Source organism: Marmota marmota, unplaced genomic scaffold, assembly GCF_001458135.2.
Source record: "Marmota marmota marmota unplaced genomic scaffold, marMar, whole genome shotgun sequence".
Taxonomy (NCBI): domain Eukaryota; kingdom Metazoa; phylum Chordata; class Mammalia; order Rodentia; family Sciuridae; genus Marmota; species Marmota marmota.
Window position 1 is genome coordinate 11,327,291 of NW_026000019.1, and position 15,305 is coordinate 11,342,595.

General features: G+C 44.2%; 1 protein-coding gene across 11 annotated transcripts in view; it reads right to left on the bottom strand.

Moving 5' to 3' along the window:
• The window catches only part of Npl (N-acetylneuraminate pyruvate lyase), a 35,568-nt gene extending 21,460 nt beyond the window's left edge, over positions 1-14,108 (bottom strand). For 2 of the 11 annotated variants that reach the window (XR_007349972.1, XM_048809873.1), the window contains exons 1-2: positions 11,693-11,812; positions 10,153-10,236 (exon numbers count right to left, since the gene is read on the bottom strand). Coding sequence is in view for 10 of the 11 variants with exons in the window: in XM_048809873.1 (XP_048665830.1) it covers positions 10,153-10,236; positions 11,693-11,757 (149 nt within the window). In the remaining variant the exon portion in view is untranslated. Of the gene's footprint in view, positions 1-10,152; positions 10,237-11,692; positions 11,820-11,894; positions 11,958-13,871 lie in introns of those variants that run through there. The other 9 variants (XM_015491721.2, XM_015491725.2, XM_048809866.1 and 6 more) reach the window with 9 other exon arrangements.
• Positions 14,109-15,305: the final 1,197 nt, after the last annotated feature.

Below are 15,305 nucleotides of genomic sequence, written 5' to 3' on the forward strand. Positions count from 1 at the left end.
TTTTTTTTTTTTTTTTTTTTTTTTTGTGCTAGGGATTGAACTAGGAGGCACTTTATCACTGAGCCACATCCGCAGCCCTGTTTTGAATTTATTTAGAGACAGGGTCTGAGTTGCTTAGTGCCTTGCTTTTTGCTGAGGTTGGCTTTGAACTCGAGATCCTCCTGTCTCAGCCTCCCCAGCTGCTGAGATCTACCTTCTGAGGACTGAGCTAGAGAGAGATCTCAAGGCGACTTAGTCAGCTATAACTAAGTCAAAAATAAATGTATGGGATGACAGTGTGTGCCACCGCACCCGGCGAGGCTTTACATTTAAACTTTATCACAAATAATATTTAAAAAATAGTTACCTAATCCTCACTTGTCCTCTTTTGGGAAGAGTGATGATTTGGCATATGGTGTTATAAGAACCTTTTCTACCTGGTGAGGAATTCCTTAGGCTTATAAAATAGGAGAATTCAATCTGAGGATTTAAGAATTTTAGCACTTAATACCTGTGAAAATGAATGAAGGCTTAAACCAGTCTGCATTTGTTTTACCACTACTTTTTTTTTAATGGTTCTGGGGAGTGAACCCAGAGTCTTGAGCATGTGAGGCAAACGCTCTACCAATTGAACAATATCCCTAGCCCTGCATTTGTTTTAAATGAAAGAGGACCAACAGTTGGAAAGGAGCTTTGCTGTCACTTTGCCTCTCAAAGGGTGGTCCAGGGAAGAGTAGCAGAATCCCAGCCACACACGGTCCTACCCAGCCAGAATCTGCATTTTCACAAGATACCTGGACAATGTGCCTGCACTGTGTAGTTTGTGGCAAAATGACCTTGGAAGGATCCAATGCTTAAGGTGATGAGGGTGTTTTTTTTTAATGAATACTGTGAGCTGACTGTGCCACTGGAACTCCTTTTTTTCTTCATAAAATCATACTGATTTTAAAACCTACAAACAGACTCACAAACAAGTTGTATTAAGTGTCTGACCCTAGTCAAAGGGCAGGTGGGGAGATCGGTGATGAACAGAAATTCAAAGGAAAACTATGGCAGGTATGGGTTAATGTTATGTTGCGAAGAACACAAAGTACTAGCTGGCTGCCATTTGTACTTCTATTAGGAGGACCAGAGAATTCTAATTTAATTTTAGTCTAGTTAACATTCTTTTCATCTTTGCTTACTGTATTCCTTAAGAACAATAACAAAAAATCTGAAGCACCCAGGAATTGGACATCAAAGGAAAAGGAAATAGGAAGGAGATTGAAGAGAAAATAGCTGACTGTAAGATCAAAGGGAAAGATAGGAAAACAAAGAATGCAGAGGCAATTACTGCCCGCAGGAGCCCAAAGGAGAGCCTGTTCACTCAGGAAAGGGGATGCTTCAGTGCAGTCACAAGTGTTGGCCTATATCCCAGTATGCCCCTGTCACTGCTCCTACCTGCCCTAGTCTGTGCCTGGTACAAGGTGGTGCTCAACTAAGGCTAGGCATTGGAATGGCCACATGGACATTTACATTTGCATTATGCTTTCAGATTTCACTATCACACGTTAACTGAGTAAAGGAGATAGTATATACCATTAATTAAAATAGAGAAGAAAAAACAGCCATGACTAAGTAAAAAATTAAATGTGTGGGAGTTCAGAAAAGGGCTGATAAACCCCAAGGAGAGAGGCTGGGAAGGAACTGGGTCTGGAAAAGTAATGAGGACAAAACCTGATGATTCTCCTTCCCTCTAACAAGGGATTGAACCCAGCAGAGCTATACCACTCATTTACACTTTTATTTTTTATTTTGAGACAGAGTCTTATAGGTTGCTTACAGCCTTGCTAAGTTGCTAAAGCTGGCTTTGAATCTTAGATCCTCCTGCCTCAGCCTCCCAAAGCCACTGGGATTACAGGTGTGTACAACCATGCCAGGCATCCAGCCTTTTTTATTTTGAGACAGAATCAAACCAAGTTTCTCAGGGCCTTGCCTAGTTGCTGAGCCTGGCCTTGAATTTGTGATCCTCCAGCCTCAGTCTCCAGAATGGCTGGGATTATAGCCATGCACCACAGCATCTGGCTTCCTTGAACATTCTTGAAAGCTGCTCTCTGTCCGACCCTACCCTGATGTCTTCCTCTTTCTATACCCTCAGGCAGATCTAGGCCAGCATGTGAAACTCAAAGTCTCTTTCCTCAGTGAACTTCATACTGTGTTATGGCCTGAGTGGATCAGTCTTCCCCATATATTCAACCAGCCTCAGTCTATCCGGCCTTGCTGGGGGACAGGCTCCATCACTGGACAATTTCCCTCAGGGTAGGGATGCTAATGCATGATGCATCATCCATTCCTTTGAGAAAACAGAAAGCACAGCTTGTTTCTTATAAAATGCACCTAACCTACCAGAATGGGATCAATATTAGAATTTTTGGGGCACTGGAAGAATTGCCCAGAAAATATTCTTGGACCCATGACCTTTTGGAACTACCAAATATCCTTAGAGAGACCACAGGTTGAAAAGGAGTGACCTCTAGATGTGCTCTATGACTTTCACAATGTTAAAATTTCTCTGCACATTAAAAAAACAACAAAAGACTACCTGTAAAGCCAGGGTGTCCAGCGATGCCACGGCTGTATTTCCACATAGATGGGAAGAGCAGTGGGGGGCCAACAGAGGCCTGCATGCTCCCTAGGCCACCTCAGGCCTTTCAGATCCCTGCCTGAGTCAGCAGCCGCAGCCCTTGGCAGAGACTCAGCAGTTCCAGTCACAAGAGGACCCAGTGAAATCATCCCGAGACATTTTCATATTTGTCACAGAGGTGCCCCAAATGGCAGGATTAGGGTAATCCTTCTCTTTTGGGACATTGTCTCTTCCCTGTTTTCTCTCCCTATGCTACTTCATTGTGGTAGCCAGGCCTAATTTCCATGGCCGAAGGCATGGTCAGTTGCCAAATATCAGGAAGTCATTAGAGAGAATGGAAATGAGACTGGATTATTCTTTCTAACCTCTAGGCATGTGGGGCAATTACTGCCCACAGGAGCCCAAAGGAGAGCCTGTTCACTCAAAGAAGTGAGGTGACATACTTCTGTGCACATGAGAAGACTGTGATGCCCCTTCTCATCCTGGGCACCCAAGAACACACCTAATTACTGGCCACGTGGGGGACAGTGGCCCAGACCTAAATTCCATGCTTGCTTTTGCCATTCTTTTTTATTTGGGGGAGGGGGATGGTACCAGGGATTGAACCTAGGAGGCACTTAACCACTGAGCCACCTACGCACGCCTTTTAAAAAATATTTAGAGACAGAGTCTCACTAAATTGCTTAAGGCCTTGCCAAATTGCTGAAGCTGGCTTTGAACTCCGAGATCCTCCTGCCTCAGCCTCCTGAAACGCTGGGATTACAGGAGTGCACACTGTGCCTGGTAACATTCTTAACCCCAAGCTACTTTCAATTCCCTTGGGTGCAGATTTGTTGCTTTGCATCTATAATTGATTGACTGATTTGATACTGGGGATTGAACACAGTGGTGCTTTACCACTGAGCTACATCCCCAGCCTTTCTTTTAATATTTTGAGATAAGGTCTTGCTAAGTTGCTGAGTCTGGGCTTGAACCTGTGATCCTTCCACCTCAGCTTCCAGAGTTACTGGGATTATAGATGTGCACCATTGTGCCTGGCTCCATGATTTTATATACATAAATTTTTAAAACATATTTTAATTGTCAATGGTTCTTTATTTATATGTGGTGCTGAGGATTTAAACCCGTGCTTCACACATGCTAGGCAAGTGCTTGACCACTGAGCTACACCACAGCCCTCCATGACATTTTTTAAAAAATTTCTTTTTAGTTGTAGATGGACACAAGATCCTTATTTTATCTATCTATATATATTTTTTTAATGTGATGCTGAGGATCGAACCCAGTGCCTCAGGCATGCGAAGGGAGCACTCCACCACCGAGCCACAACTCTGGCCCTCATGATATTTTTAAAAAATAAAAGTGCTTAACTTCTCACCCCCAGTACAGAGGCTACATAGATTATTTTAAAAAGCACCTGCAATCAGCCAGGTGTGGTGGCCCATGCCTAGAATCCCAGCAGCCCAGGAGGCCGAGGCAGGAGGATCTCGAGTTCAAAGCCAACTTCAGCAAAAATCGAGGCACTAGGCAACTCAGTGTGGCCCTGTCTCTAAATAGGGCTGGGGATGTGGCTCAGTGGCCAAATACCCTTGAGTACTGCTGAGTTCAATCTCCAATACCCCCTACCCCCCATAAAATAAAGCATATACAATCAAAAAAGAATAAAGAAACCCAACTTGTATCTCCCTGGAGATGATTCCTCTTATAGTTTGACATTTTTATATTCACAAATACACAGCATATTATTTTCTTATATAAGTATAACCTTATTATAAATCATTTTATAATATTTTTCACTTAGCATTCTAAATGGAGCATTCCTCCCACATTTTTAGACATTCTCTTGCTATCTTGGCTAAATGACATTACATTTTCTGGATGAACATAATTTATTTAATCTTCTATTCTTAGACATTGAGTTTATCCAAACTACATAAGAGGAAAGAACTTCTTATCAAATTACTTTTGCCACAAACTGAGGCCCAAAATGGCTGAGTATGAAACTGCATGCAGATGCTACCGTTTTTCTCTCAGGGCCTAAGGATAAGACAATTTTTCTAACATGTTATTCAGAGTGAAATCCCTATTGGTGTTTGTTTCCTCTCTGGTGTATGACACACTGTGAAAGATGGTCCTGGACAAGACAGAGTCAACAGAACTGGTATGGTGAGGTATGGACATGAAAAAAACAGATTTTCCATTTTATTTTGCTTTTCTGCATAACTCTCAACATTCAAGAGCAGAGAGAAGTTATATGAGCCCTTGGCAAAATAACAATATGGCTGCTTCAGAACTTCTTGGGCAGAGAAGCATGCAGGGACCAAACTGTTCTACCCCACAGGAAGTGGGAAATGTTCTGTTCCGGCAGGCTGGTCATCGGGACTCCCAAACATTGTCAAAGAGAGAATAATCAATGTGACTCTGACCCCAGCAGGCCAGGCCTTTCCGACAGGGCTAACAGGTTTGTTTTAGGAGAGGGTGTTAGAAAGATTCCCATGGTGTTGCCAAGGGCATGGAAGAAAGAAACACAACTTTTTTGGGGATATTTTTGCCAATCTGAAATGGACTTTTTGTTCTAGTGACTGTGAACTTGCCCAAAGGAAAAAGGTGACTTCTTGAAGCAACTAAGGAAAGCAAGTGTCTTTTTTCTACTGGAAAAAATGAAGCTGGGGCCTGAAGGTGCAGCTCAGTGGTGGAGTTCTTGTCTAGCATCTGAAAAGTCCTGGGTTCAATCCCTAGCACTGGGGGGAAAAAAAGCAAAGAAAGAAAAGAGGATGGTGGGATGACTGGTGGGTGGTAGATAAAGACCTGTTTCCAGCTATGTGGCTTGGGTGAGCTTGCTAGTCCTTCATTTCCAAAGTTTGCAGTGTCTTCAACTGCAAAAATAGAGATACAGTGGCACATGCCTGTAATCCAAGCAGCTCAGGGGTCTGAGGCAGGAGGATCGTGAGTTCAAAGCCAGCCTTAACTAGTTATTCAGAGTGAAATCCCTATTGGTGTTTGTTTCCTCTCTGGTATATGACACACTGTGAAAGATGGTCACCTGGACAAGACAGAGTCAACAGAACTGTTATGATGAGGTATGGACATGAAAAAAACAGATTTTCCATTTTATTTTGCTTTTCTACATAACAACTTAGTGAAATCCTAAGCAATTTAGCAAGACCCTGTCACTAAATAAAGTATAAACCAGGTGTGGTGGTGCATATCTGTAATCCCAGTGGGATTAAAGCCAGCCTTTAACAATTTAGTGAGACCCTGTCTCAAAATAAAAAAACTAAAAAGGGCTGGGGATGTGGCTCAGTGGTTGAGTGCCCCTGGGTTCAATCCTTGGTATGGAAAAAAAAAAAAAAAAGAGGTATAAGATACAGCTCCTTCACAGAGTCATTGTAAGGATTACATTGGAACACAACACATAAGTAAAAATGCCCAGCATAAAGAAAGACACAGGGGATCTGCTCAACCAACATGAGCTGCTTCTCTTCCTCTTTTTTATATTTATTTTTTTAGTTGTAGTGGACGCAATTTCTTTATTTCATTTTTATGTGGTGGTGAGGTTTGAACCCAGTGCCTCACATGTGCTAGGCGAGCACTCTACCACTGAGCCACAACCCCAGCCCTCTTCCTTTCTGTTGACTATTGGTATTAATAATCCGTGAAGCATGTTCACTCCTGAAATAAAATCTACCCCGGTGCCACTAGATGCTGAAGATATAAAATAAGACACATGCCCAGTTGCATGTGACTTACCTGTTGCCTGGCACTCAGTAAATACCTGATGAAGAAGGCAAAACAGCAGGAAGTAACTTGGATGCTATGCAGAAAGGTGTGCATGGGGAGGCAGGAGATACCAGGGAAGGATGCTCTAAATCTTTTCAGGGGAGTAGAGAAGAATTCCCAAAGGACGGTGTTGGGGCTGGGAAAATGATGCCCAGCGTTTGGAGTTTTGGTGTGCTGAGCACTTTGAGCTAAAGGAGATTAAAAGCATTTGGGAGCAGGCTGAGAACCATGAACTATCTGACCTCCTGCTCCTTCTCCAGGCACCGGGGGAACGCTCTGATGCTCCCTTATCAGAAGGAACCTAATTCCATTGTCATAGCCTCATGAAACCTTACTGACCAGGGAAGATTAAAGTCACATCGCCAGAAGAAAAAGTGGGAATGTTACTGTACCAAAACTCTGTCACAAGCTACTATCTGTTCTTCAATGTCATTCAGTTTCCGGAAAATAAAACAAACAAACAAAAAAACCATTTATGAATGACGGTCCACTTTTGGGGCCCCCTTTATTTCTCTGAAAAAACAATTTACTCTTCCTCTGAAAGTGCCTGCAGTCCCAATTCCCTCTCCACTGTGAAGAGGGTGTGTAGACCTCCAGTCACCTCGTCCTCCTTTGAGTGTCATATTTTGTATGACTCCTGTGCGTGTGTCCACATTAAACAAATTTGTATGCTTTTCTCTTATTAATCTGTCTATCGCCAGCTTATTTCAACAGACTTAAAGACTCAAACCTTTAGAGAAGAGGGAGAAATTTCCTTTGCCCGGAAATGTTTCCGATGGGTAATTAGAAACGTTCCAGCAGAGTAGAAAGAGGAAAGGGTGATGGTGCAGAAAGACCGGAAGCAGATGCTAAAGGCGGAAGCCTGGAAGGGAAAAAGGCTTTGATGTGTAAAGGGAAACAGACACGAAGCAGTAGAAATGAAAGGTAGATTGGGAAGGACCACCTTCGTCACCCAGGGAGTTTGGGCTTTCATCTTTACACCAGTTCATCTCAGATTTCCAGGCACTAAAGAATCATCTGGGACCATTTGGTAACATGCAGGTCCTGGTTCAGTGGTAGGTGGTAGGGTCTGAGATCCCGCCTGCCTACCAAGATCCTATGTGACACTGGAGCAACTGATCCATGGGCCACATAACGGTGGCAAGGGCTTCACAAAAGGGAGTCAACAGAGATTCCTAAAAAAGAGACTTCAGATTTATTCACTAGGAAGCTCCCTGGGCTGCAGGGTGGAGAACGGAGGGGAGCTGCAGCTACTTTATAGTCTAACTGGTGATACAATACGGCTAATGACATAACACCAGGACACTGCAGCCTCAGAGTCAGATTGGGTCTTGGAGATAATATGGTTGAACGCTCTGTTTATTTATTTCCTGGCACTGGGGACCGAACCTAGAAGAGCTGTACTACATCCTCAGTCCATTTTATTTTTTAAGTTTAAGACAAGATCTCGCTAAGTGGCTTGAGGCTGGCCTGGAGCTTGTGATCCTCCTGTCTCTGCCTCCTGAGTCACTGGGATTATAGGCATGTGTCACTGAGTCTGGCTTGAGACTTGCACTGTTTAATTCTTAAAAGTTCCTACAAAGAATTTTTTAAGGGTTTTATATATTATGGGGCTGGGGATGTGGCTCAAGTGGCAGAGTGCTCGCCTGGTATGCGTGCAGCCCGGGTTCGATCCTCAGCACCACATACAAACAAAGATGTTGTGTCCACCAAAAACTAAAATAAATAAATAAATAAATAAAAAGGGTTTTATATATATATGTGTGTGTATTTAGTTGTTGATAGACCTGTATGTGGTGCTAAGAATCAAACCCACTGCCTCACATGCCAGGCAAGTGCACTACTGCTCAGCCCCAGCCCCAGCCCCAGCCCCAGAAGGCATTCTAATTTTTGAATTTCAGGAAAGTGAGGTTCCTGGTTGAGAAAAGAAGACCTGATTTAAAAAAGGAAATGGTGAAATGGAGGTCACAGGGCAAGACTTTGAGAAATGGGGAAAGATCCAGAAAAGCAGAGACCTTTTAGTTATCTCTACCACATGGGACCTGGGCTTCCAGGGAAACAGCTGAATAGGCAGGAGAACACACAAACACTCGCAGGGGGACCCAGATAAGCACTTCCAGGCTAACAAGAAGAAGCCACTTCCAGGCTAACAAGGTTCTTTTTCAGAGGTTAAAGTAGCACAGACCAGATGTAGGTAGTGTTTTCAGCTTACAGAGAGATCCTACTCTTTTGCAGGAAGTAAACCCTGCCTGCTCATGCAGTCACATGCCTTCTGTTTTATCTGCCCAATAAATAGCTGATGCATTGAGAAATAGCTGACTTCAGTCTTTCTCAGAACTTGCAGAAAGGGAGAAGTAACAAGGGGGAAAATTGTTATTCAGTTGACTAATCTAAAAGCCATCTCAGCAAGTTAGACCCAGTGAGGATGGATTTTTCTTTTTTCATGGATCTAGAAGCCAGATATTGGGATCCAATGATCTAAGAGAAAACTGGGATGTGGCCAACTTTGAGGATACTAAAAGTCAAAGAAATGTCATCCAGTTTAAAGGGGTAAGGTTAAGGTCTACAAATTCAGCAGAAAAACACCAGAGATAAAGGCTTTTAAAAAATGCACCCTAATGTTCCTCTTGCCCTTAACTTATATATAATGAAAGTTCAAATTACTGACCCTGTGCTAGGCACTGTTGTACGGATTATCTCATTTAATGCTCATAAATCTATATCTGCCTGTTATTATTTTTTACAGAGGAAGAAAAGAGGATTGTCAAGAGAGAGGAAAAAAAAAAAGCCAGAATTCTGTTTTGGTGCATGCCACCTCTGACAGATTCAAAAGGAGTAGTGGATATCATGCATGGTCACCTGTGGCACATGACCATCATCTGATCATGCAAGCAAAGAGACTGCAACAATATTCACCTAGAAGCCCAAATGCTGGCTTGGAGAGGATTACACCCCAGTTGCGTGCTCTGGCTCTTTCCCCTCCCTTCACTCCCAATATTTTTTTTTTTTTAGAGAGAGAGAGAGAATTTTAATATTTATTTTTTAGTTTTTGGCGGACACAACATCTTTGCTTGTATGCGGTGCTGAGGATCGAACCCGGGCCGCACGCATGCCAGGCGAGCGCGCTACCGCTTGAGCCACATCCCCAACCCCTTCACTCCCAATATTTAATCGATATTGAAATGAGACTGTAAACATGTCCGTGCCTCCCTCTTGCAGACACCCATCCACCTTCCACAGGGAAGGTTATTTTATCAAGTCTGAGCTGCCTGTGTTTCTGTGAGTGTGTGCTGGAGCTCCAACCCAGGGCCTCATGCTCACCTTGCCAAGAAGGCATTCTGTCGCCGGGCTGTGCCCACCTCCTTAAACAGCCTCGCAGAATCCTGCACCATGAAGACATCTAGGGATGAGATCCCCAGAGTAGCCAGAACAGCACCTGATGCCAAAGCGTGCTAAAATGGGATTCTTCCCCTCCAGTTCTAATGGCCCAACATGGGAAAGCCGGGCTGTGGTGGACTCTGGGGAGACTCTGCTTAGTGGAGCTACAGACACTGGGGGGTAGCAAGCTGCCATTTCTTTTCTTCTCTCTTTCTGTGGGGTGATATAGAAAGCTCTTTCCTGACAAGGGGGTCAGAGAGAGTAAAGAGGGACAACTCACAGAAGCTGCCATTTGGCAAGGGCACTCCCAGAGGTGTGGGGCTTAAGTCACTGCTTCCGTCCTACTCAGCTGGATGAGAGCAGATCCCCAATAAGTCCCGAAAGATAATTACCCATTCTCAGTCATTGGTGTGATGGTTGCAGCAACGAGACCCTGAAGTTTCTTCTTTGGGGAGGCCATTGAGCTGCTGGAATGTCTGGAAAACATACAATGTCATTTTGTCTCTTTCTTCAAGGAATGTCAATTAATGACAAAACTCCCAGGCAAAGTCCATTCCTGGTTTAGAGCTGTAAAATATGCTTACAAGCACACAAACGCACAGAGTGAGTGTAAAATGTTAGAGCTTAGTTCTAATGAGCAGAAAACTTTAAAGTCAAGGAGAGGGTGGTGGGCCTGGGAAAATCCTGCCTGGAAGGCCTCTGACTGTAGCCACACAGATGACTGAGGCAAACCAAAACCTCAAAGACTCAATAACAGCAATAACAATAACAGCAGACCCAAGAGAGAAGTGCAACCCAATTCAGGTAAGAAAAACATATAAATAATTACTAAAATTGAAATATATTCAGAAAAAAAGATGCTCTTTTCTTTCTCCATGTTTTCATTCTGTTAAACTGGAGTCTCACCTAAAACCAGCACTTACAATCAATCTTAAGGTTTCAGTGTGACTTATAACAATCTTCAGTTACATTTGCCTAATATCCTTTCATATTCCAATTTTGACCAGTCTTGCCCAGTTTTTTCTGAGTTCTAGTAAAACATGTAAACCTCATATTCACTCTCTCTTTCCCATTGCAGTAGACTTCCAAGGGAGGTCAGGTAATGTTCCACTGGACTTTTTCTCCCTGCCTTGAGCCCTTTGCTTGACATCTATTATCAGGTGATAACTACTTGGTTGGATGAATGAGGTGCTCAGACTGTAGCAGGAGGATGAAGCCTCTTGGAGGGGACGCTCATTGCTAAGTCAACCCCACACTCATGGCAGCCAAAGGACCCTTCCACTGGCAGAGTGCAACTGTCTGTGATCCATGTAGGAGACCCAACGCAGCCAATGGAGCCAGTGCTTAACAGCCTGGGTTCTGTGGGCAAACTGCCTGCTTCAACTCTCAACTCTGCCTCTTGCTAGTTATAGACACATTATTATTTTTTGAGCTATAAGACAGAAAAGCCACAAATGTGATTTGAAGCCACATGTGCAACGTCTAAAGTCAGAGAAGAAAATAAACAATAATCAGATAGTATTTTGTGACAATTATACAAAAGTGGGCTTCTAGCAAATAACAGTGATACAGAAAAGTGATCAACAAGAGGAGATATGTTATAGTTCTGACATTTCAGGCACATTAAAAATCCAATGCCACTACACTGAGATCTGGCCCAGATAACATAGCACTTTTTTTTTTTTTTCTTTTGTTTTTTTGTGGTGCTGAGGATTGAACTCAGGGCTTTGTGCATGCAAGGCAAGCACTCTATCAACTGAGCTAATCTCCAGCCCAACAAAGGACTTAATTATGAACAAACTCATTCTGTCTGCTTATCTTATAACTGTGAACCTCATCTCCCTAAATATGAGAATCAACTTCTGGACAGAGAGTCCTAGCTCAGGTGAACCCTTGAGAAACACTAATTGCTTCCGTGACAAGCCAACATACCTTTCCTTGCAAACTGACGTGTTCCCAGCAACACTAGTTCCCGACATCCAGCTTAAGCACTGCATGCAATGCTCCTCTGTGCTGAAGAGCAATGAAGGAGAGCCTACATTGAGCGACAGGACGCTAGGATTTCTCTGTCATTTCCTAGTTAAAACCTGAGACTAAAATTATGTTGGAAGTTTATAAAGATAAATATAATCACCTGATCCACAGGAAAAACACAAGACAAGAAATCACAAGATGTGGTTCTAGTCCTTGGGCCTCCTATGACCACCTTCATTACTAAGGGCAGGTCACTTGGCTTCTGAACCTGGGAGGCCCCACGTATACCAGAGGAATGTCAAGCATCACATGAGTGAGACATTTCGCCTGCTGTGTATCTTCACCTGGCACTCCTACAAGCATATTATTAACTCAAGATACTCCAAGTGGGCCTACCAGTCGTCCTCTAAATGCTTTTTCCCTCTGTTCCTTTTAGTAGAGGGATTAGAGGGTCAGCTCTGGAGTCGAACTTCATGGGTCCACATCCTGGCGAACTTTGGCCTGTTACATGACCTCTCTGTGCTTAGTTACCTTTCTGTAAATGGGGATATGTTTCATAGGGTAGTTGAGAAATTAAATGAATGCATGTAACATGCTTGACAACAGTGCCAGGCACATAGCTAGTACATGTTCAGTGCCCTCCATGAAGTCTTGCCTGATGAACATAAAAAGATGGCACAGGTATTATTATTCCTTTCCCAGCACCATCTTCCCAGGTATACCCATTCTGCTGGCATCTCCTCCTCAAGCCTCTCTATTCCTGTCTATTCAGGAACAAAGGCATTTCAGTTTTGCTATCTTTTCCCCTGGCAATTCTTTCTCTCCTTTACTGCCCTTCTTATGACTTATTTCTTGTTACTGCTTATCTAGACCAGTGGACATAACCCCTGGCCCACGGGGCTCATCAAAGGGCAACAAGGTTCAAATGATAGGAGTGCCGAGTGCTTAAGCTGGCATCAAAAGTCTCCTAAATCAAACACTACTAGCAGGATCAGGCTAAATAGACTTCTGGTTTCTGCTTAGGGCTGCATTTATTTCATACTTAGTAATCCTGATATTCTCAGGATGTTCTGTCTTTAGTTGAAATAAATCAAATTAATTGCCACTTGAGTAGTTCAAGACAGGGCTTGGAGAATACAGGTTAGGGACTGGGAACCAACGACCTGGTCTCCACTCTCCTTCAAGCCACAGGGGCTGCCAGATCCATCCTCCAGGAGCTGGAACATTTCTGGGGCCAACTCCCTGGCCTGTCCCCACAGTCCAGTGCACCAGCCAAAACTGTATTAATTGCTCCCTGTGGCTCCTCTTGGCCCTGGCCTGCTAGTCTTTGTTCCCAAGGTACTCCGACTGCAGTCTCCTCAGTTTAGCCACCTTTAAAAAACTCACTTTAAAAGCCAGTGAATTCCCTGGTCCTCCCAGCTGAAAATTATTTCTTAACCCTCAGAATTTCCCCCTAACACTTGCTTTTCATAAAAACCTCCTGAGAGAGTTAGAAGCAGGAAAGTTTGGGTTCCTTTCCTCCACTGCAAGCCATCTGAGGGTAGGAACTGCTTCAAAATTTTATCTTTGCAGAAAGCAATGCACTAAATAAAGAACACTTGCTGACTTGGTAAAGTGTTAAAATCCTATAGAAAAGGAAGGGATACAAGAGCCCAATTTTAACACAGGATGATCAATATTTTCAAAATTCGAGTTTCAAAATACACTTGGGATGTTATCCTTTCTTGACAGCTTTTATCAAGAGCAAATGGTAAAAATATCCTCCAGCCCAAGGCTTAATGTGAATTTAGAATGTAATTATTAAAACACTGAGGAGGGGGTAATACACTTAAAAACTTAACACCTGTATCCACAGATAAGCACAGCAAATAATTCAAGCTGCTTAAGTCAAAAATTCTCTAGAGAAAGGCAAAGTTTCAAAAAATAAAAAATAACATTTTTAAAAGGGGAGGGGGAGAATCTAGCTTTGCCCAAGGAGAAGAAGAAATAGAAATAGAGACATTTGAAAAAAAGAAAAGGCAGAACCAATTTTTCATGTATGATTTCTCATGTATAATCGTTAGAATCCCTTCGGCTCAATGGCTAACTGATCATTTGGAGACAAGGATCCTTGGAGACCCGACTACGCGGTCCCTACCGAAGCCGGGGGAGTGACACTTGCCCGGGCCGGGAGGGTGTCGCATTCACACTCGCTCTGCTGCATTCCCCAGTGTATCTGCTTCCTTCTGGGCTCGGGTCGCCCGGTCTCACCGACCCAGCGCCTGTTCCCCGCGCCTCTGGGCAGGAACGCGAGCGCCTTGTCTGCCTGTGCCCGCCGGTCCTCGCAGCGGAGCCGCGCACGACGCGCCTCGGTCCCGGGCGCCCAGGACGCGCTCTTTAAGTCGGCTGGCGCAGGACCACGTGCCGCGCTCGGGCGCCTGGGGATTGTAGTTCCACGGCCCCGCCCGCGGCGCGCCGCCCGAGCCGGTGTGGCCCTGAGTCGCCTCCTCCGCCGGGGTGACCTTAACTGTGTGCCGAAATGCGGTCGGCGCCCAGCCCGGTGCCCCGGGAGTCAAAGCCTCCGACCAGGGACTGGGGGTGCGGAGCTCACGAAACCTCTCCCTGCCCCTTCTGCGTCCGGCCCTTGCCGCTCGGTTCCTCGGTCTTAGCTTTTCTTCTCTGGCCCAGTTTCTGCAAGACCCGGTATTGGTGCCTCTGCGGCGTGTGGTCCAGGGTGCCGTTTACCAAGCCTGGGGAACCCCGCTGCCATCAGGCCTGGCTCTCTTCAGGCCCCGCCGCTGCCCCAGCCTGGCTCGCTCTCATGGGGAAAAGAGATGGCGGATTTAGAAATGGCTTAGCTACTAATGCAGAAGGTTTTCTGGTGTATTCTGGAGAACAATTGGAAGAGTTTTGAAAGGGAAACGTTTTGTTTTGTATTTTTTAAAATAAAATGTCTGTACTTGTAGAAATGTCTAGAAGCGTTATTTGTGATGCAAATGCTACTGGCCATGGAACCCAAGCCCCCACACCCTTGCTAAACCACTGAGCTACATGTACTCAAGCTTTTTTTTTAGATTATAATTATATATAATAGTGGGATTCATTATGCCATATCTTCATATGCACATAGTACAATTTGATTAACCTCATTCCCCAGTATCTTCCAGTTAGGTAGAACTTGACACAGGCAGTCCCATTTTGAAACATTTCCTCCCTCTTAGCAAGAGTCACTTCACGGTTACGCTGACTCAGCCTGACCTTAAAACCCAGACAATACTTCACCATCATGCAAAGAAAGGAAATTAATGTATCTAGGACTGAATCCTGAAAACACATGGTTCCACATGGGACAGTGATCACCTCAAAGAAAGTGACCAAAAGGCACTTTCCTGACAACCCCTAGCAACCGACTAATCACAAAAATTCCCGGGGTCTTCATGCCCCTGTATCTACTGTAAGTGGAAAAGGGTCCCAGTCTCTACTGGCCCTCATCCCCAGGTTTGTCCCAAATAAACCTGCTACTGTTGAGCCACGGCTCCTGTTTTCTTCATTTGCTTCTTTCCTTACACTTCCCATTCCCTCATTTCTTCTC